Below are 24,037 nucleotides of genomic sequence, written 5' to 3' on the forward strand. Positions count from 1 at the left end.
ACAACAGATAAATTGGAGAAATACAAATATCTTACTGGTGTGAGCTGCGTCCTGTATCAAATAGCTCCACGTAGGAAATAAAGGAGGAACATTTATATTTCACATTGAAAATATGGGCGCTACTTTGGAACTACCTTCATTGGCTCTGTAACTTTCCCTTCAGTGCCAAGAAAAGTTGTTGCTGAGTATAGCTCAGCCATCGGTTATTTTAAGTTTCTCTTTGCCTTTACTTCTCTCTTCATTTATCGACTTACTGGAGTAAAAATGCAAGAAAAAAGTTCATTAATCCATCGATATTTATTACTTATCCCTCTTATTTATCTATGCACAATGTAGCAGATTAAAGACCCCACAAATATGCTGTCCAGCCAGTTGGGTCATCGCCCTTTAAGGCTGGAGGACGCCACAGTGTTGCAGTCAGGCAATACTCTTGAGACTCATGGAGCTGAGAAAGATACAACAACTTCCGGGGAGCTATTTTCGATGTGTCCATCTAAAGGAGATGTCTATTACAAGAAGGATCCAGAGATGGTGCAACCATCTCGTGTAACATTTTATTCAAGCCACACGTTCCTCCCGAATTCTCTGCCACCTCCTCTGCTTATTTTCTCCTACTCCTTTATGAACTCCGCCCTGCCGTGGTGGTCTAGTGGCTAAGGTACTCTGCTTCTTACCCACAGGTCGTGAAATTGAATCGTGGCTGCGACGGCTGCATTTCCGATGGAGGCAGAAATGTTGTAGGCCCGTGTGCTCAGATTTGGGTGCATGTTAAAGAACCCCAGGTGGTCGAAATTTCCAGAGCCCTCCACTACGGCGTCTCTCATAATCATGTGCTGGTTTTGAGACGTTAAACCCCACAAATCAATCAATCATCATCCTTTATGAACTACGAGCTTCTGAAGTATCAAGTATCGTCTGCCCTCAGGCTTTAGTCGCTGTGCCGTGCTCTCTACCGGGCTGCAGAAATTAGGCACCTTCTTCTAACCACAACCACCACCACCCTCAGGCTTGTGGGCCACTCTGCTCGTGGGCCACTCTGCCACTTTCGAGCTCTCCACTCTGCATTCCTACCTCCATGTATCTACACATATTCCTGCACCCCAATGCTTATCCCTGTTAACAAAAGCCCAATCTTTTATCAGCTGCTATGATAAGACATAACAAATCATGATGTCTGAAGTTAACCAGTTCTAATGTCAGCACATCAGCCATGGAGAAGAGCAATTCTGTGCATGTAGTAAATAAATTTGTTCATCACACTAATGCCAGCGATTCAAAATTTGCAAAATGAATGCCACAAATATGCTGTACCAGGATGTCACTACTGTGGTGGAATCCATGAGAGCAGAAAAGAAGCATGCCCACTTTGGAAACAAAACATACTCTGTACTCCTACTTCCATGTAGCCAAACGTATTCTTGTACCCCAACTCGGTTCCCATTAACGAAGTCCCAGTGTTTTATCGGCCACTACAATAAGACATAACAAAACAATGTCTAGAGAGCATTTCGGCAGAGCGCATTCGGTCATCCAAAGAAGCGGTAAGCGGTGATGTTTGCTCTTGGCCAGTACATTTTCAGCATAAGAAAGTGGATGAAATTTACAAAAACAGGAATTTGTCAAGTGTCAACTTGCATATGAGTGTGTGCCAGATGCTTGATAATGATGCAGGGAATGCGTACCAACCTTCACAGGTGCGTAGATGAAAGCCACATTAAACTTTATTCGTTGGCTTGCACGATCAGACTGTGCACGACCTCAGAGATGTGCGCCCAAAAGAGAATGTCTGGGTGCTGTGTTCATTGCATTGAAGCACATTTTGCCCTTTACATTAGTGTCAAGAATTGTGAAAGCTTCGCGACATCAAACCGACGTTGCAGAAGAAAAACCGCAAAGAGGGGCAAGCTGGTTGCCAAATTCCAGCCAATCAGCTGCTGTGGCCAAAACTGACAGTCCACTAGGGTCACATATGCATGGAGCATGAGGGGGAAGCGGTGTTGGAGGAGGTTGATTAGTGGATGGGAGGCACACACGCTCGTGAAGTTTCGTTTTTTTTTCCCATATATTACATAAATAAGAAAAAAAAAGGGTGGGGGACAAACAAAAGCACGACTGGAATTTTGACACAAGCCCGAAGAGGTAGTGAATTCAGAGGAGGCTGCCTTATGAATGCTAGGCACGCTCTCTCCTACGTTTTTTTCCCCCCTATATGGTTGAAGCTCATTTTGTTCCTCCGATTCAAGTAGAGAGTTGTGAAAACTTCACGACATCAAAATAGCATTGAAGAGAAAGAACCAGAAAGACGGCACGCTGCTGGCCAAGCTACCACCAATCAGCGACAGCTCACTCTCAGGTCCTTGGCGGCAGCATGAACATCACAAGCAAAAAACAAGTGGCGGAACACAGCTCTACCCGAGACTCATGCATAAAACGTGTGAAAAATGTGTAGCTCAGATTTTTTTATCACCAACGACAGTGCTTGCTGCTATCATTGTACAAGTGCACCGTTTTGCCTGACAAAGGCTCGGCTAATAAATAGCTTCTTTGGTGTCACGACCACATCACAGTATATTGACAGATCTACGATTTTAAGCAAACTTTTTTTTTATCCTTTTGCATTGCAAACTTTCGTAAATGTATGTTCTGCATTTTCTGTCCCTTTTCTAAGAGCCCCTAATGGCACAGTAATAAACCAAAAACTACAAACCTGTGTTGTTGGCCTTGGCATCATCAGCATTCATATTGTCAATCATGTCATTGAGCTCCTCCTTGAGTTCTTGTGTTCCTTTTGACAGCCGGACTTCAGAAAAGGTTTCTGCCGCATCAGCTTCACCTAGCTCCTTTAATATAGCTTGCGCCGCTTCTATATCTTGCGGCCTTGTCAGTGAAGACTCGCTGCTTTTCAGTTTCCTTGAACTGTGCAAGCTACAAAAAAGAATTAAAACAGCACGAGTTTAGAGCTTTCAGATAGTAGAACGTCCACATAAACTTCAAAAAAAAGAAAAAACACAATAAGACAATTAAAAATGAAAAACTGCAAAAAAGGCATAAGAATGTTTCAAAGACATCTACTCGTACATGAAGCTGAAAGATGTGTTAAGAGAAGTTCAGTAACTTGCTTGGAAAGCCTGTTGGCTGTCACCTGGCAACAATGCAAGACCTATCTTGTGCTCAGACAGCTACAAAAGTAGCAGGGTTAGGCAACCTGTGGCCCATATTATGAGGCCCTGGAAACAAGGCCATAACCCCTACCTAACTGATGAACTCCTTGCAATTAACCGATGAACACCTTCACGTCTTTGTGCACCAGTCAGTGAACAACTTAACGTAGAGGAGTTGGCCAAGAATAATCAGCACCAACAGTCACATTTAAAGAGCTTTTTTTTTTCTTGTAGCCAATGTTTGTAAACTACAACCTAATAACATGCTCACTCCATTGTAACCTATGTTTATAAATTACAACCTTTTAACATGCTTGCTCAAAATAAACACTTTTTTTTTGCCTATGACCAAATAATAATATTATACTTGGGGTTTAATGCCTCAAAACGACGATACGATTACAGGGTTCGAACAGGTTTCCAATGTGAAAATTCAAGGATATTTAGGAACTTCCCAGGACCTGTTACAAGTTTTTCAAGGACTCAAAGCAGCATGCCAAGTTGAAATTTTTCACTCAGAAATTTTCAAAAATGACCAATTTTATTACACTTACAATAAATATATAGATATCGCAATTATGAAAAAAAAAGAAGCGTAGTCCTAATAACTTCTTGCCCCCTCTCCCACACTCTCCATAGGGTGAGGGCACAATGCTCTGTCGAGAAGTTACGCGCTGATGGGCCTTAACAGGCATGCGTAGCGAGGCATTAAAGGGGTCGGGCCACAATATTTGCGGCTAGCACGCTTTTTGTTGCAAGCTTTAATTATAGCTCCAATAAGCACGATACACACTCCGAGATTAATTTATTCTCGCTATATAATTTGTCGCCTTTTTGATATGAACAATTTTCAGTACCTGTTAGTGGCGACCGAGTTGGGCCGGTATGTAGCAGTGTAGCTGACTTAGTCACGTGATCACAAAGCTTTGAACGCGTCATGCTGAATAATGTGGACAGCAACTCCCTAGCCTACCATTCTGAGGGGGAAAAACACACACACACACAAGTGCAGGGACGTACTGATAAATTTTAGCATTACTCACTGCTCGTGCCACTAAAAAAAAATCTGAATTATGTGCAGGGCGAGAGCTTTAGTATTGTAGACGAAGAATAAAACATCGCAAAAGAAGGGACGATGTGAGGACACACAGCACTGAACTTTAGTATTGGTTGGTTGAATTATTCTTGGATGATACTTCATTCAACGTAAAAAAAAAAGCAGAACTATATGGGTTAACTTTCTTATGAACTAGTCCATATATTGTGACATGTGGCAACAGGCTGTCCACGGATAAAAGCTACGAAATTTTGATCAATTACAAAAGTTCTAAGGTCAAAGTATTTTGTAAATAATGTTTTATTGCATATTACATTTTTTAGCTATACATACCAATTTTTCACAGTATATATGCATTTTTTGCTTTTCGATTTTTTGTAACAGCTGCGCAGAACACCCTATAGGCCTACTGGGAGGATACACTTCACTTTGTGATTATATTTCACTAGAAACAAATTGAGTTTGCCTAAATAAGTCACCTTGATCTCTTGCGGGTCACCTGTAAGCATTTCTTTTTCAAGCAGCTGAAAAGTACAACTCTGCAAAACTGGAACGTTCTCAAAAAAGTACTCCAACTGAACTTGATTTTTTTTTAAACATCCGAGTGGCATGTTTCACCCAAGATATGTTTCAATAAAGTGAAGTGACACTTTCTTGATTTTTCCTTTGGCACCATCCAGCCAAAATGAAATACAAGGAGTCGCACTGAGACCAAGCACAGACTATTTATCTGCTTCATGAAGTATGTATTTACAACAATCTCATTCGGTACTGCATCACTAGTAAATCTGAATGAATCGGCAAGCTTCATCAACAGGAAATTTGAAGACAACCAAATCTGCTGTCGTAATGTTCTTTTGTCTCCTAGTACAAACGACGCAATACATTCCTTTTAGACTTGCCAACGATACTGCTGAACTGATCTGCTTTTATAAATGCATTTGTCTGTACGATTTTCCCGATATCCAAACGATGTCACTGCACCACACTGATATCCAACGAAGCATAAACTGTGTCCATACACTATTACGGCCATCAGCAGATCAAAATCTCAAACGCACATTAACTTGTGCCTAACACATGACATCAAATACATCTTTCACGTTACTGCTGAATAGTGCACCAGCATAAGTGCTGTGGCAGAGCACTGCAGAGATAGAAACCATAGATGTTTAGAATGACATACTTTAATAAGAACGAATGACATAGATATAAAAGATTTGGTGGAATGACTCCCTGCAATATAAATATGTTAACAGCACTTAGATGGTACACAAAAGGCATACAACACATGCTAAACATGAGCAGCTATTTATTACGATACCTACAGCAAAAATCGCTATACGGTCGAACACGGTTATATCGAACCCACATATATCGAATTTTTCGGTATATCGAACTCGCAAGTTATCCCCTTGAAATTTCTTTGTAAAAATATAGAAATTCGCACGTTTATAACGAACAGTATTATTACCCACCTTCGGAAATGACGAACGCTGTGCGAGGTGGAAGGTGCGCCTCGGCAATACCCCGATCCCTCCCTCCCGCGATCTCCACGGCAGCGCAGCTCCGCGCGCTAATTGGAAGGCGCGCTTTGGCACAGTTCTAGGGGCTTTAGGCACTCGCAGCGTCCGGCGACCACTGCACGGCACTACGCCTCTACCAAAACCCGAAACGCTCGAGAAAAGGGCGAGAGGGCTCAGACTGCACAATCCCCAACGTGCGGAAAAGCTTTTTGTTTTGTTTTTTCGTTTCCAGAGTTAGTACAGGTTTCCGAAGAAAAAAAAAAATCAAGGATATTAAAGGACTTTTCAGGATCTAATGCAAGTTTTTCAAGGATTAAAAGCGGCAGGCTAAGTTGTAATTCTTCACTCTAGAATTTTCAAAAATGACCACTTTCATTGCATTTATAATGCATGGATATCGCAATTATAAAGAAACTGTAGTTCTAATAACTTCTCGCACCTTCTCCATAGAAAGAGGGCACGATGTCATGTCCTTAAAAGTTACGCACTGATGGGCTTCCACACGCATGTGTAGTCAGGCCTTAAAGGGGTCATTCCACAATATTTGTGGCTTGTGTGTTCTTTGCTGCAAACTTTAATTATAGCTCCAATAAGTACGATACGCGTACCAAGATTCATTTATTCTCGCTATGTAATTTGTCGCCGTTTTGATATAGACAATTTTAAGTTCCTGTTTGTGGGGACCGAGTTGTGCAGGTACGTGATCAGAAAACTTTGCACGCTTCATGCTGAGTATTATCAGCTCTCGCACACATGTGTCAAACAAGCACCTGCAAAACAAACTCGCCACTACCTGCAGCAGCCGCGATGCTTTGTCGGTATGTACGGGGCAGAAGTCCGTAAATCACTCAGCTGACTACAGATCTGGTGTGACGTCACTAGAAATTTCGTTGCCCATCTTATAAAGCTACGTCAGTGCTGGATGCGCTTGCCATGGGCCTCGATTAGGAGAATGAGCATTTTGGTATACTTGGGAAGTGACTTAAAATATATTCTTAAACCCACAAGGTGCTTGCAATAGCCTTGAAAATCGATGGCACCTTCCCACCAAGAGTATCGGCTTATGAAAAGTTGACACTCGCAGCACGTTGCTCAACAACCAAGTAACAACTGTGACAGTGGTTATTTTACACTCATCCTGTGGATCCATCTGTGTTCTTTTTTAGCACCATTTTTGGTTTGTTTAAGCAGCACGCTTCCAGTGTCGAGCTGTGACAGTTGTTCACCTGCACTCATCCTGTGCACTTTCTTTTTGTGCGTCCTCCGCGCTTGAGCTGTGCGTTGCAAGTATAGGGTTGCTTGCCCTTCTTGTGACATTCTAATTTCTTGCTATCACATTCACTGCTTCACCTTTGCCACAAAATAACCTTTTTTCACATACACTTTTGCAAAATGGGATCATGTGCACCCACGCCACATTACTGCTTCAGAAATAGGGAGTTTGACAGGTTGACACACCCATGTACCACATAGTAGGAGGTCGCGATGTCGATATGAGAGGGCACTGCTCAGGAAATTCAAGGATTTTGAAGAATGGCAGAAAATTCCAAGACTTTCAAGGGCCTTGAAAATGCATTTTTTTAAATTAAAGAATTTTCAAGGATTTCAAGGACCTGTATGAACCCTGGATTATGAGAGACGCCGTAGTGAAGCCGGAAATTTCGACCATCTGGTGTTCTTTAACGTGCACAGACATGGAACAGAACGTGGACCTCTACCATTTTTGCCTCCATTAAAATGCGACTGCTGCAGCGGGGGATTGAACCCGCGATCTTTGGGTCAGCAGCCGAGCACCGTAACCCTTACACCGACGCGGCGGACGAGCCTGTGCCCAAAGTGTCGCAAGCTTGAGCACACCTATTGAATGCCTGTCCATTACAGCCACATTTTGACATGAGTAATTTTACACTCAAATAGACATCTGTGTTCTCATATTTAGGGGCATGTTTAAGAAACCCAGTTGATTTAATTTATTTTGAAGTTCCCCACTATCACACCTTTCACAATCTTATAGTTTTGAGATGTAAAGCCCAGCAATTATAATTTAAATGAATTTCACAGGCTCCCATTATTGCCCACATCAATTTAAGAATCTGATGACACCAAGCTAGTCATACAAGAAAACTTGATGCGAAGTTTCCATCATGAGCAGGAAGCAATGCCTCCAGCAGCTGTACCACCAAACATTCATGCACGTACAGTGCTCAGAGATTGAAACGAGATCGTTTAGGGCTAGGTAACGCTGTAACGCGCACACTTCCATTTCCATCGTCTAATTCAGGTCATATCAGCAAATTTTGACTTGAAGGCATATATCAGAGCCAACTGATAGTTCAAGATCAAACTCGTCATGACATGACATGGTTATCTCAAGCAATTGTGCATACTAGTCATTATTCTTAAAAATTCATGTCACATTTGAATCCGTGAGCACTGTACTTTGCTAGCTGTGTCCCTGAATCAAGCTGTTATGTGGCAGGCATTTGAGAACTTGGTCATCTCTGTTCGTTCCACCTGTTATGCAGAAGGTAATCAGACAGTGAGTAACAAGCGCTACACCTCAGAATACTTATCCGGCTGATCAGCAAGCGGTAGACCATCAGCCTATGTGTTTCAGCATAGGCCACTGCTGCTCCTGTAAGCTGCTCTTACTTTAGTCTCACTGAATGCTGTGGCTGCAAGCATTAGCTAATGCCATTCAACTGAACCTGCTGAAGTGCCCATCATCTGGAAGAATGCCTTAATTACTTAATTTCTTGATATGAATCACAAAACCCCAGTAATGTAGCTGCCCAAATAGTCATTCACTACAGCCACATTTTTGCAACTAGTCCTTCCAACTGGGGTCACTACCCAATGGAAAACTAAGCAGTGCAGGTCCTAGAGCCGATGTTGAAATTTTCAAACAATTTGAAAACCCTCTACTGAATAACTACTTTCTGCAACTTAGTCGGTGTTCTCATAGGTGGTGTTTCGGTTATAGCTTTTGTTGGCACTAGAGCATAGATGTCAACCATGCATGTTAAATATGCACCTCCGAAAAGTTTCAGAACTGATTGTACAATGCCCAATACAAGTTGCTTATGTAAAAAGGCACCTGCCATTTTCCCCATGTATATTGTCCATGTGAGCATTGCCAGTCATCAGATCAGTTTTTTAGTTACCGTGCTAACTGTGGCCTTCACAATGCGATTCTCAGTTTTGATTTTCTGTCAACTTTGTCCACTCTATGTACTGTGCAACGATGTCTGCTCTAGGTTGAACTATCAATCACCCAGTTATAAAGACATCTTTGATGTAGGTAGTTTGTTATGCTGTCTTAAGTTCATTCACCTGCAGCTGCTTCACCACTTGCTTTTGCCACTTCCACACAAGGTCACTATGGCAATTGCTTCATAGTACTACCTAACTGCAATCGCACTGCATCTTGTTCTTCCTAATCTCGTCACCATAATCAGCCACAACCAGGTGTCTCCCATGTCACGACCTGCCGATCGGCAGCCAAGTGCCTTAGCCACTAGACCACCGTGGCAGACGAGAGATCAGAGCTTTCATAAAACCAATGGGCATCACCTGTTGTCCTAGTTGAGAGTAATTATCATCAGCCTAACTACACATATTGTAGGGCAAAGGCTTCTCCCATGTTTTGCCAATAAACCTAGTCTTCACTTCATAAGTAATTATCACTTTTTCACTTATTGGACTTTCAAACTTTTACAACACAGCATTGTGACCCTGCATTATGCTCTATCAACAAATTTTCAAGCGTATGCATGCTCCCACTGCATAATGAAACTTGACTTTCCTCTCCACAGGAAAATTGGGTGTTTTTTTAGGTCTCATTTTGGAATATTTTTTCAACAGCTGTAGCTTTTACAATGCCACATAAAATATACCAATATGAAGGTAATTAAACATATTTTCAAATGTTTGTTTTAGCAAGATATAAAGATTTCAAAATAAAAAAAAATTAGAAACCACGAACTAAAAAAATTGCAGCTTAAGCTGTGGCTTGATAGTGCATCATAATCGCGTTGTGCCTTATTGGGCCAGTAAACAACCACGAGGTACCAAAATCGTTATGAAGAGAAATATGTGCCCTTTTGCTTTGTGGACATGCTGCTGCAAGAATTTTGCGAATACATGTTATATTAAGGAAGTTACAAGGGTAAAACATTGGTTTCAGCTGGTTTCAAATTTTTGTGCGACCTCGCCATCCTTCTCCCTCACAGAGGGGGGAAGGCGTAGCCCATCGTCATGACTGGTTTAGACCAATCGACGAGCTGCGTGCTACTTCAAGTCGCCGTGACTTTGCATCACTGCACGTGAAAGGATTGGTCAGATGTAGGAAAGGAGCGCGGAAATTACTTTTAAAAATGAAGGCTGCGCGCGGTGTGGTAATATTAGGGAAACGTGATTACCACAATCTACTCTACAAGTGCCGAGCTTCTTTGGTGGGTGTAAAAAAAAATTACACCATGTCCCGCGAAAGGGAACTATTTGTAGATGCAAAGCAGCGGGCGCTAACGCTTACACTGGCGGAGACGTTGACGCTGGTTCTCATCGTGACGTTGCACAGGAAAAAAACCTGGGGAGGCGCAAAGCACCCAGTGATGGACTGGAACATGCCAATTGCTGCTAATGGGCAATGAAAGATGGAAGAGCCCCATTGGACACAGAGACCCGAAGTCTGCTTTTAGTTAACGTACACGCTGCGAATTTTTATTCAACAACGCGGAGGAGAAATGTCCCAGCGGCACTACCTTGGGAGGTCAAGATCCAGTGCCTATACATACAGGGTGGCTAGTGAACGGTTGTCAAGTGCGAGCAGTCTGTTTTTTCAACCAAGAAGCTCACTAGCAGACGCTGCCTGCCTGCGTCGCGAGGCGAGAGAGGGGGAGTGTAGGGGAGGAAGGGGAGGAGGCACAGACGTGCAATGGGGGTGTAAACGCCACGAGGAAGAATGCTTAGAGGACGCGCATGCGCAGTAAGGGTGGTCATGCCGCATTGGGCTCGAACGTAAGCTGCTTCAGATCTAAAAGATGAAGCCTGTTGACCGGCCCTTTAAGCCATTCTATGTGCGTTAAGAAAAACCTCAGGGCTCTACTTTTGCTTGCTTTATTATTGTTCTTTTACGTTGCATGTATTTTCTCAATTCAATGCTTCTTTTTTCTTTCAAATTACCTGATTTATCAGGTATTGAAAAAAGCTTCTGAATACAACAAACTCCTTTACTTAACTTTCATAGACTACAAAAAGGCATTCAATTCAGTTGAGATATCTGCATTTTTAAAAGCACGAAATTGACAAGGCACATTAAAATCCTACTTCGATACCTTTGAAACATCTACAAATACTCCCCAGCTACCTTAATTCTTCCCAAGAAAAGTGATATAATTGCAATCAACAAAGCAGTAAAACAAGGAGACTTATATCCCCAATGTTGCATGCTTGGAAGTGTTTAAGCACCTAGACTAGGAGGAAATGCGAATCAAGGCTGACAGAGAATGGCTTAATCTACGATTTGCAGACAACATCGTGCTCTACAGTAACGATGGCAACAAATTACAAAAAGTGATTGAGGAATTAAACCGAGAAAGTATTAAAGGGCTAGTAAACAACCACGACGTTCGAAAATTGTTATAAAGAGAGATGTGTGCACTTTTTGCCAAGTGAACATGCTGGCACAAAAATTTCGCAAATGCGTTCTATAATAAGGAAGTTACAAAGGTTATAACATTCATTTCGGTGGGTTTCAAGTTTTTGTATGCCCTCACCACCCTTTTCTTCTGCCATAGGGAGAGGAAAAGCGTAGCCTATTGTCGTGACTCCGCCTGTTTCGGCAACGTGACACGATGTCAGCGATACGTCATTTTCTGCGCAGCCAATGAACGAGCAGGGCATCCACAACATGAGCACATGTCATAGCAGCGCGAGGAGAAAGTGCAGTTCAAAAAGCACACTCCCTCCCCCCCCCTCCCCCAGCAGTAAAGTAGCGAGACACCTCTTTATCTCTGAGGCTTTCATTCTGGCAATGCTGTTTCTCCCGGCACTCTTTAGCTCTACAAAATGACAGAGGGCAGCAAAGGAAAATGAAAATGCAGACTGCGTGGCCAAAACTACATCACAGCAGGGCCAAGGCGCTCTTTTGTAGGGAAAAGGATCAATCGATGAGCTGGTATGTAAAGTTGCGCATGGGCAAGCTTTCATCATTGTGCGCTCCCGAGGAGGATTGGTCAGGCGAAGAAAACAGGCGCCGAATCGTTTTTCAATATGGAAAGTCTGCAGGGTGCGCAGTGCTTTAATATTCATAAAATGTGATTGCCGCTGTGTACTGTACGAGTTGGTGAGCTTCTTTGCGGGGTGTAAAAAAAAAGTCCGAGCCTGTTTTTACTGGCCCTATAAGGTAGGCCTCAAAATGAACATAGTGAAAAAGATAACGTGGAATGGCCTGGCAAAACACAAAGATTTTAAGATCAAAAACCTTACAGTGGAGTGTATATCAAAATATGTATACTTAAGACTACTCATGAGAGAACCCAATCACAAAAAAATTCACCGAAGAACAAGTATGGGCTGGAGTGCATTCAGCAGGCCCTCCCAAATAGTACCAGGAAATCTCCCCTATCATTACAGTGAAAAGTTACGTATACAACCACTACATACTGCCAGTTTTGTTAATATTTCTACCCCATATGTTAAAACAACGAGAGCAAAAGCTAAGGACCACGCAGTGTGCAATGGAACGTAAAATTATAGTAAGATAACATTGAGAGATCATACGATGGCAGCATGGGTAAGGGAACAGATGAGAGTACCAAATTTCCTAGCTGGCATCAAGCGAAGAAAAAAAAAAGGACCTGGGCTGGTCACATAATGCATAGAACGGACAATCAGTGGACAGTAAGAGCAACAGAATGGGTACCAAGAAATGGAAAACGCAGTCAGGGAAGGCAGAGAGTTAGATGGAGTGATAAAATTAGGAAGTTCGCAGGGGCCAAATGGAATAGGCTTGAACAGAATAGGATGAACTGGAGATCATTGGGAGAGGCGTTTGTTTTGCAGTGGACCAACAAAGGCTAGAATGATGATGATGATTCTCTGTTCTAAGCATTGGAGCGATGCTGCTTCAGATGGGGGCATTGCTACGCAAGTTTTATTATTTTTTTCACCTACACATGCACTAAAACTTTTTTGTAGGTAAACCTACTACAGTATTATGTAAATGATGCTTAGTTAAAAGTACCGTATAACTGTGGGAATACTTTCGAAAGCTGACAAATGCAATGAAACAAATAATAGCACATATTTTGTTCCGAGTGCTAGAAGAGTGCGATGTGCCCAATGAGGTTTCTGAAAGTAGAAACTACAAAACAAGCACTATCAGCTCACCCAAATGCCTTCTATTTCAAGCTACACTGAGTTTTAAAACTTAGAAAGAAAAAAAAAAATCAATGTCCTGGAAGACAGCTCCCCCCCACCCACAATCCTCCTGCTTACAGTTTCATTCATACACAACCTGGGGCTCTACAGCACTCTTAATAAGCCGTTGGGGTTTCCCAAGGCCAGAAAGTTTGAGAACCCCTGCTATAGGATAACAGAGGTGGTTCTGCAGTGAACGAATTTTTAGAGCACGTCAGCATGGTTCTCCTGTCAGCTAGTGGAGGTTCATTCACTTCTACATACAGACTAATGGGCGTCATCCTGTATGCACTTGTAAAGAGGCGCAGATATAGATTGTATACTGGATCCGGTTTCATATATTATCATATGTGGACTTTTATACTATGCCATGATAACCTAAAGAGGAGCAAACTACAGAATGGTAAATTTGCAGGAGGCATGCCCTGTCTCAACCCCAGTGTTTGCATGACAAGACTTACAGTATGTTCATAGATTGAGATGTTTTTTTCCTTTAGCACATTTTTCCTGTAAAAAAAATGGCTCCATTTTTGGACTATTTTTCCACACTGGCCAGTAGCTAATTGGCTTCTTTTCAATACCAGCATCAAGAAAAAAAGTGGGTGAAAAAAGTGGGTGGCTGTGGTAACGCAGAAACAAATGGTATACATGGCACGCATGGGACACTGCACGCAATTTCTCAGGCTCTGCCAACATGTTGCACTATTAATAAAGTAGTCAACTACTACATGCAAAGTAGTCGACAACATTTTGTGGACATGTATCAGCACCATAAAATTGCCGCCGCTTACTTCTAGCAGATGAATGGCCTCACCGAAAGACTGAACCAATGCAACATATGTCTACAAGCTCTTATAGACATACGTTCTAAACTAAGCACACAGCCCACTTCCTTGTTTACTGAAACAATGTTTTCCTAATGCATGGATTAGGCTATTTGGTAAAGATACATCTTCGTAGGAAGTACAAAACTACACCTGGACAGCAAGAAAGAAGGAAAGCCACGATTCAAGTGCTTAACTTAAACTAGGCATTCATTTCGAATAGCGAATACATATATATATAAAAAAGCAAACAAACCAAAGCGAAAACCAATGAAGCCCATGAGTCAAGCCAGGGGTATTTGAATGTAGTTGCTCTCAGTTTATATTCAATCAAGGAGTTTCATTACAAACAACCCTAATTACTGTAAAACTCCACACACAACACAAACATGGCAAATGCAAAGCAGTCTTTCATAATAAACAGATATATAACCAGGTCACAAGCAAGCTAAAGTGTCAAACCTCCACACACAACACAAACATGGCAAATGCAAAGCAGTCTTTCATAATAAACAGATATGTAACCAGGTCAAAAGCAAGCTAAAGTGTCAAATTAGGACATACGTTTCATTTCTGGATGACACCTTCCGCGAGAGGCCTCTCAGAAGTTGCTCCAGCTGGGTCACACGGGTTGAGAGCTTCCCTTTGCTGACTCGAAGCTGTGCTATAAGAGTGTCTCTTTCCTCCAGGTGATGGGCCATTTCAGACATTCTGCGCTTCAAAAGTTCTTTGGAGGCCTGTAAGTTACATTAATGGTTTCTCAAATATCACTCTTCATAATCACAAACAGAATGCCTTGTAGCTCTATATGTAAAGGAAAAGGCACACCCATATCAGGGTCTCAAACTTGCATCAGCTAGCAGGCCGCAGCTAGAGGATCATGAGCCTTACAAAAGTCGAGGCGAGGAAGAAAAAAAAAGAGCCATGCACATTTTCAAGTTTCCAAATAGAGCCCAGATGGCTACACTGCTGATTTTGGCCCATAGATATGGTGTACTAGAATTGCAAAGTGCATTGCGTTTTTTTTATATTGATTGGATGTTGGGTACATGGGAACGTATAGTTGCATTTTTGAATTTTAGTGCCCCTTTGCAGAGCAGCATGCTCAAATAAATGTCGCAGCATGCGTCATACACTGCTTTAGCAAGACAAGACTTTATGGCTGGTCTTATGGCTCATTTAAATGATGGGGCAATGCTTGTGCAGCCAAGCTAATACTATTGGGTGAATGTAATCCTTCCAGACTTCGTACATTTTGTCATAACAACAAAATACTGATGATGAAACAGAATCAGAATCAGAAATGGTTTTATTTTGTCATTGAATCAATTACAAAAATTTGTGTATACAGTAGGAGGTCCCATAGTCAGAGACTGAATCGGGACCTCCTACAGTAGTGAATATAGAAAAAATTAATTGATGCAGCAAACAGTCATGCAGAAAACAGGTAATAAATACATCATAGGTAAAAACGAAAAAGGAGTTCTACTTCAGAAAAACATTAGCAGAAAGCAGCAACAAAAACTGAAATGAGACAACACAAAAATAGAGGTAATTCAAATCTTTAAGTAGTTTTTAGATAATTACCATGGTGAAAGATAGTAAAAATAAACTACGAGAAAAGAAAACTAAACAGTGACATCTGATATCAGCAATGTAAGATGATGATGTGATGCTTTGTTAACGTTAGGTTGTGAGAAAGCATGAAAGGGAGCGGGAGTAATAGAAGTCACCAAAACTATCCAGATAATGGAATGAATGAGAGGAAAGTCTTCATATCTTATTTGAATATGCCGATTGATTCTGAGGCTTTTGTTCCTGAAGGTATAGTATTCCAGAGATGGATTCCAGTGAAGTGGGCTGTTTGCCATAGTTAGTATGAACTATAGCTAAGATAAAATTGTGATTTTGTGCAAACCTTGTCAAGTTTGTATTCTCTAGACTAAATGGAGGGATTATACACAAAGGAAGCTGATTTTATATTTGCTTGAAAACTAGTATGCCTAGATTATATTTGAAAGTGTTCTCGACTGTTAGGATGTTGTTGGCATGCAGGAGTGCTTTAGCATCACTGCGATGATGACTGTGGCTAAGAATTCTAATAGAGTGATTTTGCATAGTTTGAAGGGAGACGAGATGACTGCTGTAGGTATTGTCCCAAGATGTGATACAGTAATTAATATGAGAATGAATAAAAGCGTAGTACAATGAAGGTAATGTGGGTTTGGAAAATATATCACAGGACTTAATTAGAACACGTATGCCGTAAGCCATTTTTTTTTTTTTTGCAGGTATGCAACATGCGAATGAAATTTCAAATGACGGTCCAGTCTAGTGCCCAAGAACGTCGCCTCACTGTCTGCTTCAATTGCGCATTGATTTAGGAATATTGGCGGGATATAATTATGTTCACGTTGGCGAGAGTGGAATACAACGAATTTTGTTTTGGTGGGATTTATTTGTAATTTATTATGGATACACCACGCAGCCAAGCCTGAAAGGTCATGATTTAGTTTCTGTGTCAGAGATTGGAGGCATTTATCAGTGTTCACAATTGTTGTGTTGTCTGCATACAATAAGCATTCTGAGCTGGCAAGGCAAGATGGCAAATCATTTATGTAAATAATGAAAAGAAGTCGGCCGAGAATAGAACCTTGAGGTACTCCTAGATTTGTTACTTTAGGTATAGAATTATGACCTGACAGACTGACCACTTGGCTTCTATTGAGAAGGTAGTTTTTTTGTTAATGATAGTGCAGGACCAGTTACGTCTATTGCTTCAAGCTTCATAAAAAGAATGTGGTGGTTGATAGTATCGAATGCTTTGGTGAAATCTACAAAAACGGAACATGTGTAGTAGCCTCCATCGATTGATTTCTTCAACTTTTTATTTAAAGATAACAAAGCGAGGTCAGTGGAATATGCTTCGCGAAAACCAAATTGGGAAAGAGAGAAAATCTGAAACTTATTGAGGTATTTAGTCAGACGAATTTCGAGTAATTTTTCGAATACTTTACTGAGAAATGGTATTATGCAAATGGGTCGATAGTTGGATATCAGTGTACGGTCACCTTTCTTAAAAACGGGGATGACTCTGCCACATTTCAATTCTACAGGAAAGATGCCAGTTTTAAAAGCTAGGTTGATGATGGATGCCAAAATATCAGAAACAACATGAGCAATCATTTTTACGTGGGTTGGGTGAATACCATCAGGGCCAGCACTTGTGTTCAGGTGACGAATGACATCGTGTACTTCATAAGATGTGGTAGGAAATAGGAAGAACGATTGTGACATACGAGAAAGGGGAAAATGATAGTCAGCTTTGGGGATGACATCAGAGTTAAAAAAGTAGTTACTGAAGGCCTCCGCAATTTCTAACGTGGTACATTACGTAACGTTTTTATACTGAACAGTAGTGATGCTAGAATGCCTTTCATTCCTGTTCAGGAATGAGTTGACGATTTCCCATTTTTTCTTACCATTTGAAGCAACATCTTCAAATCTTCAATTTTTCGTTCATAATAAATCTTTTTTGCATTTTTCAGATGCAATGTAAGGGCATTGCAGAATTTTTTGTAACGCGTGAGTAATTTTAAATTAAAAGGCTTCTGTTTTGTTTTTCTATAAAGGTTCTCTTTGGCTCTCAGCTCCTTCAGTTATTTTTCAGTAACCCAAGGGTTTTGAGGACTGGTGTATGTTTTTTTTACATTTGAGAACTTCAGTATGACGCTGAATGTGTGACAATAATATGGAACAAACTTACACATGAGATAAACAGACAAGCGTTCCTCTTTACCCCCTCCAATTAAGATGGTAGTTCCACTGTCGCCACCTTGCGAGTAGTTCTCTCCGAAATGCCAGACGACACCGCTAAGTCAGGACTAGAAGTACAACATTTCGCAGGTGAAACTACTAAACTAATGCCAGTGCACCACTTCGGATGAGGTGGTGGCACCATCCTTGCTCTCACAGTTCGGAAGAATGAAGCACTGAGCAGATTCTTTGTTTTGTGTGTTTTTTTTCTCCGTTAACGTCTCTCTCTCTCTTTCCCAAAACACTCACTCAATTCTCCCAATTCCCTGCAGTGCAAATCTCATCCATTGAGGAGTACTGAATGAAGTCAAACCCACTTATGATACCGGTTTTAACAATATATCAGTTGTAACAATGAGAAGCTGCACCAACCCCAACTTTTGTGTGCCTTCTAAAACGCAATAACCTACCTACAGCAACACTCGCATGCTACATTATCTGTTACAACCATAAATTATGGCTGTTGGGTGTTTATGCTGAAAGGTAATGGAACGTGAAATCCTTGAAAAGAAAGAATAAAACAACAAAAAAATTCAACCCCCCCTCCCCGTCTCCCGCATTGAAGCAATATGCTTCACTATGTAGCGTTTTGGCATTGCGCCAAAGCTGACTCTTGAAATCTGCTATGGCAGGGAGTGGCAGTACGTTCTGTTAATTCACTTCCAGACATGCAACTTGAGTAAAAAGATGGGACTGAGAGGAGTTTCAGCGTACGAAACTTCTAAAAACGTTATACATTATCTCTATGGGGCTTGTGGCGGTCATGTGAAAGAGTCCGTATTTTCAAGCATGTCCGAAAATTCGGCAGCTTTCTCATCCTATTTATTGAGGTCTGTTGAAATGTCTCATCTGATATTATAGTCTCACAGCAGCCTGTCGTCCTCCTATATTGCTTTTTTCTGCACAGTCCATTTATAGCAATCGTCAGTTATAACAATGAAATTTTCACAGCCCTTGAGTATTGTACAAGTGGGTTTTTGACTGCAATAAAAGGGCACTTACTCGGCGAAACCTAACCTAACTATATGGGCCTAATATCATTAGGCGACGTCACCCAATTATCACAAATCGCTGAAATTTGTAACATCATGACGTCATCACATGACATCATCACTTCATCAAAGATTGTCCCCTGGTGTGGGAAGCAGGTTTCTTAGTATTGTCGTACGAGCAACTTCAAAAATAGAAGGAGGTGAGAGAAAAGTTCCGTGTGCCCTTCAAAATAATGCTTCTACAGTCACTTGAGTACAAAACCGAGCAACCAAGCAATTCCTGGCTATGCACTCATGATGTACAGTGCAACATTATTTCTTCACTCTATCTTTCTGGGTGAAATAAAACGCGATAAACGAGACAACAAAAGGTGAGACAGACAGGATGAAGTGCTACTGACAATTGAATATTTATTTAAAAACATCGCCACAGTTAGACAATATGCACATGAGCAGTAGACATTTGACGATCAGAAAAAAAAAACTAACCACAGAGCCAGGTGAGAGATACACCCCCATGACAACACTAACATGTGGAAAATGAACTCACAAAGATGTCCGCATGACAAGTGGCATGCAGATTCACAGTTGACTATCTAAAACCGGGTAAAAAGAAAAGATAAAAAAAAACAAGCTTATTAGCTTGTAATTTTTCTATCTTATGTTTCTTCTTACCTGGTTTTATGTGTCACCTATCATTCAGACATTCTTGTGAATTCATTTTCCACATGTTCATATCGTCACGGAGTTTTATTTTGTGCCTGGCTCTGTCGTTAGTTTTTTGTTGTTGATGGTCAAGTGCCTTTTGCTCATGTGCATATTGTCTAGCTGTGGCGATGTTTCTCAATAAATATTCACAGTTGTCAACAGCCCTTCGTCCCATCTCTCACCTTTTATTGTCCCATTTATTGTGCTTCATTTCACCACGTCACAACTTGGCCCAAACTTCCACTTTACTAAATTTCCTTTCCTTCCTTCCTTTTTTCTTTCTTTTTTTCAGCAGTAACATAGGGTGTGTTGAGGACATGGCATAATATATTTAGCCACTGGGCTAAACACAGAAGTCTGGAGGAATAACCAATCGGTGTTTTACAGGCTTAGTCATGTTTAAAGGCGCCACTTTTGATGAAGGTTGGAACTGATGTGAAACAACTTGGTACTTTCTTTCATAGATGGTGCCACTATCAAAAAACGTTGGAGAGATTTATTTTTCTAAAAATATTTTGTTTCAAGCCCTGCTTCATAAAGTTAGTGACTACAGGTAATTACACGACACTACATGGCTCTGCTAATATTCAGTACTTGTGAATTAACCTGTAAAAAAAAAGAGAAAATTTGCATGAACCTGGCTAGCAGAAAAATGTGCTAAATTCACTGCTGTCCCGCACATTTCCTAATTAACTTACGACTGGTAATTCCCAGCCAAGTAAAGCCATCAATTATCAAATTGAGGTAGTAATAATGTACTGTTTATCAGAACACAAAACAATTTCGCTTAGACATAAGGTAAATTGCAGCCTGCAAACCCATTCAATGTTATTCCACAAAGAAAACAAAAGTTATTTACTCATAAATTTTTATTGTTTTGCTCATCTTTATTGCAGACTGCATCAATTTCTAACCGCTTCAGTGACAATATGTCTTCACATAAATCTTGCATAACACCTCATTGAGAGGCTTCGCAAATTTCTTTTAGTCAAGTTGAACAGTTTTGCCGCACTATCAGTACAACGAAGGCTTGTACAACAAAAAGCTTTTTGCTCACACTGTTTTCACTGCCATGTGAAAATTCTTCAGACTAGACAACATTACCAGTTGTCAATAGAAAGTGGAGAACACAAGCTTTCTAATGCAATACAATTCACCTCAATCCAATTAGCACAATTTGCAGAGTGCATAAGCAAACAATTACTAAAATGTGAAGCGGGTGCCACGAGGATGCAAATGCCACCTTAAACCAATAGGTAGGCAGATGATCCGAAACACTGATCTGAATGGGAAATGTACAAGCTCAAACAATGCAGAAGCAGCTTGATTTACACCTATAATGCATCCTAGTTGTTCATGGCATTAGAGGCATATTGGATTTAATTAAGCTAGTTAAAGTTTTAATTGTATTATATATGATTATTGTACTTGGACAATGCAGAAAGTTTTGCCTGCATAATCAAAATTTGTGGACAAGGCATATTCAAAGATTGCAGAGCACTTCTACTGATGTCATTGCAAGAGCAATCACAAAAGTCATCAGTCATCACAAGAGTGACCACTATTTTATTATTCTGCTGTGTCGACGACACAGTGCCCTGCTTCAATACATACTATATTTCAACTGTAGTACACCAATTTTTGTTCATTTAACCTTTTAATCTAACTTGGAATTATACAAGAGTAAGCATCTGCAATGCACATGCTCAATTTATGCAAGCAACATCGTTCAATTATTTAAGGCAGGTGTAGACACAAATATATGAAGCTAAAGCTATTACCCGGTGTCTGAAAGAATGAAAGTTGTACGTCACTTAAATACTCTCTTGCAATACTCAAATCAATACTCACATGCAGAGGTACAGGTGGCAAGCGAAAAGAACCACCAGGCGTTGAAAAGCTGGTCGCTGAGAGCAAGACAATTCAAAAACTTGTTTCAATATACTTGGTCCGTGACTAAAACAAGACTACCCTGTCATAACTCGCACACATGACATACAGCACAGAAGGGAATAAAAGGGCCTACAAATTGAACAGACAATGAATGATGCATAGTTAAATGGCATAAGGGCCAGGTAGTAAGGCATAAGAGTGCCAGTTTAATAGTGACAATTCAACTGCAAAATTAAGCCCAATGGTTAATGTGATGCGGCTGCATAGTCCTTTCATTCCATTAACAAGAAGCTTAAAATGTCAACCTATTAAGATTATGATAACGACTGAACAGTGGAGCATGTATGCTATGACATGAAAAATTTACTGGCCACGTAAGTAAGTAGAACATCATCCTAATCCTTTGTTGAAGAGGCCCTGCAACACTTTTCGAGCGAGGTCAGAAAATGGTGCAGATCAGTAACCAAGGCTCTTGAGAACATGCAGGCCAAATATTACAGTGCAGTAATAAATTCTCAGTCAGCTAAAATAACTTTCTCTTCTCTCGCCAAATAATGCTATATACTTGAAAATCGGTGCATCAAAGGCACAAGTACTATGCCATTGGCCGATTTGAGTATGGCGCACTCGAGTGTTACTGGGACCGCTATGAGAGGCTGCAAACTGTCTGTGCATGTGTGCACTGTAGCACTGAAATGCCGCATGATCGTAGAAAAAAAAAAAAGGGCGCTCAAGGTCAAGACGCGCGTGACGTACCTTCTTTCCCCGTACCATCCCTCCCTGCCCTTTTGTCAGGACGAGAACGGAGAGAAAGCAGTTGCAGCGTGCGACAAATCTCTAACTCCACTCGTACTAGACGGATTCTAAAAACTTTTGCAGCAATCAATTCTTGAGGCAATAAGCTCATTTACTGAATTTATTTTATGGCTGCTTAAGAAATGTTGCAGGGCCCCTTTAAAGTAACTTGACAGTCACAGTTTTGTTTCAGATTTTTATGCTTTAATTAGTAGCTTTATCAATGAAAGCTAGCAGACAACAATGCCAGGGAAAATATAGGAAATGTTATTAGAAGTAATTGTAATGTATATGTGAAGAAAGAAAAGTGGACAAAATGATAACATGCCACTGGCAGCATCCGAACCTGACACCTTCAAATAACACCATTGATGCTCAAATAACACCAATAACATCTTTATAACAATAACACCTTCAAATAACACCAATAACGCCACTCAGCTACGGTGGCGGTTATCCCCTTGTCCACTTTATAGGGTATTTATGATATGAGCATTTAAATATGGGAGTGTCAGTCAGCACCATCTGATGCCATTACAGGGAGCGTGAAACACTTATTTTTTGTCTGTTAGGCATCATGTAGTACACGACGCCAAACCTGTAAAGCAGAGTGCCCCCTCTGAAACAAGGGGAAAAAAAAGAAGGAAAATTCCTTGCTATGCTACTTCTAAAGCCACTGGTGTTAGCAGCCTGGACAACCTTGATACCAGCCTGACAACAAAGCAAGGCATATGAGAAAATAGCCCTGGTCGAGCGCCAGTCACCGCATGAGCACCCTGCAAACTTGCCTGTGATGTCAACAATGCCTCTCTTTACTCCTAAGACATCATATCACTCCATGTCACCGACCTACATCATACTAGTGGCAATGTCATAAGGTGCTGCCAGCTTAGATGAGCAGTGGCACTTAATTTAAAACCAAATTAAAATATATTAGAGGCAATGTCTGCCTCTAATACATGGTCACAAGTGCCTATGTATGTAGAAGGACAATCAAACAACACAAACATCTGAAGTTTGCAATTTTGGAGTCAAAGGTTCTTTAAATTTTCCAGCTCTTATGCTCATACTGTCATCAGCATTTACATCTCATTTGTTCCTAGAAGGCTGATATTACTTATTTGTCAAACAATTGAGTACAGTTAAAGCTTGATGCAATAAAACGCAATTTTATGAAGTTTCTGATGCAACAAAAAAATTACCATTCTCTGGCAGCTGTCTATAGGTTTCAATGATGTCAAAAACCTAAATTAACATATCTAATCAAACTTGACTTAACAAAGTTTTTTCCGAAACAGACGAGCATATTTTTTTTCCCCCAATGTTGACATGGCTGGATTTTTGACAAGGTTCACGCTACCTCTTCAAGCTAACAAAGCTACCTCTATGTATCACTCTTTTCGGAGTGGCGTAGTGAGGAAGCACAGTTCAAGGGGTGCGAACATGTAGCGAGGTAAACAAAAACGCCATGTTGCATGCACTCTTCCTCTAGTGGTAAACCCGCGGGGTGCCTCAACCACTCAGGCTTTCATTTTGGCAATAGCACCAGTGTCAATAGTCTCAGGTCTACGAACATGGCAGCACATAAAAAAGAAAACGATAAAATCACAGTGCAGCACTGCGATATTCATAAAATGTGATTGCCGTGGCCTTCTGCAAGAATAATAATCACACTTGTTTGAAAGGTGTAAAAAAAAAAGAGCGAGCTTGTTTACTGGCCCATTGAGATACTGCACTTCAATAAGCTTAATGCTTCATTATCAACAAGAAGAATTCTACAAACAAGTGTTTGAGCATACCAGAAAGTTCTTTAGTTGTTATTGGCACTCCCTTCGTGCTCTTA

The 24,037-nt window shown here is 40.8% G+C and overlaps 1 protein-coding gene across 2 annotated transcripts in view; it reads right to left on the bottom strand.

The window, feature by feature from the left end:
* The window catches only part of LOC119177134 (uncharacterized), a 75,709-nt gene that overhangs the window by 41,161 nt on the left and 10,511 nt on the right, over positions 1–24,037 (bottom strand). For both annotated transcript variants that reach the window (XM_037428523.2, XM_037428524.2), the window contains exons 3-5: positions 21,358–21,413; positions 14,555–14,727; positions 2,708–2,925 (exon numbers count right to left, since the gene is read on the bottom strand). In XM_037428523.2, coding sequence (XP_037284420.2) covers positions 2,708–2,925; positions 14,555–14,727; positions 21,358–21,413 — 447 coding nt within the window. The remainder of the gene's footprint in view (positions 1–2,707; positions 2,926–14,554; positions 14,728–21,357; positions 21,414–24,037) is intronic.

The sequence above is a fragment of the Rhipicephalus microplus genome, chromosome X (assembly GCF_043290135.1).
Source record: "Rhipicephalus microplus isolate Deutch F79 chromosome X, USDA_Rmic, whole genome shotgun sequence".
NCBI classification, from domain to species: Eukaryota; Metazoa; Arthropoda; class Arachnida; order Ixodida; family Ixodidae; genus Rhipicephalus; species Rhipicephalus microplus.